A 664-nucleotide genomic window follows, 5' to 3' on the forward strand; every position below is an offset into this window, starting at 1 on the left:
TTTTTTTTTTTTTTAACTTAAATTAGCAACAGCTTTTACAACAGCATATAAAAAGCAAGAGGCCATTGGTGAAAAATGTAGCTACTCAAAAAGAGACAAATGCAGCAGGTCCTGATAATCGATCAAAAATTGTGCTTCTGGTAGATGCATCACAACAGACTGGTAAGGCAAGGATTTTTATCTGTTTTCATAAATTGACTGTAATTGTGGACTGTACTGCTTTTTAGGATTCTCGACTTTCATCCTCCCATTTGTCTTTCCAGTTTGTGAAATTCTCTAGGAAGGATTAAACAGTCTGTCCTTAATGTTCTCTCAGCTTGCTTGCTGGCTTATGTAAGTTTTCAGCAGGATTTGAGGTTTTCATACCCTTAAAGTTGTGGAGCAATTCAGAAATCATAGATGGAATTTTGTGGACATGATAGAAATTTGAAATTTGGGAAACTCATTTTGGTGGAAATCAAAATTGTATATGTTTCTGTAACTAGATGTAAATCCTTTCTAAAATATCCTAACATCCTGTAACAGTCTTTAGAAAGAACCTAGCAAGTTTTCTTTGCCATATCATAGCACACATCTGGACCAGACCTGTGAGTGACACCTGTTGTTGTTGTTGTTATGTGCTGTGGAGTCGGCCCCGACTCATAGCGACCCCTCCTTGGGTTTC

At 37.2% G+C, this 664-nt stretch overlaps 1 protein-coding gene across 1 annotated transcript in view; it reads left to right on the forward strand.

Moving 5' to 3' along the window:
- SECISBP2L (SECIS binding protein 2 like) overlaps positions 1-664 on the forward strand; it is an 82154-nt gene that overhangs the window by 13141 nt on the left and 68349 nt on the right. The window contains exon 4 of the mRNA XM_007935199.2: positions 27-162. Within this exon, the coding sequence (XP_007933390.1) occupies positions 27-162 (136 nt within the window). The remainder of the gene's footprint in view (positions 1-26; positions 163-664) is intronic.

This window comes from Orycteropus afer, unplaced genomic scaffold (genome assembly GCF_000298275.1).
Source record: "Orycteropus afer afer isolate SDZICR_OR568_19922 unplaced genomic scaffold, OryAfe1.0 scaffold00026, whole genome shotgun sequence".
Taxonomy (NCBI): Eukaryota; Metazoa; Chordata; class Mammalia; order Tubulidentata; family Orycteropodidae; genus Orycteropus; species Orycteropus afer.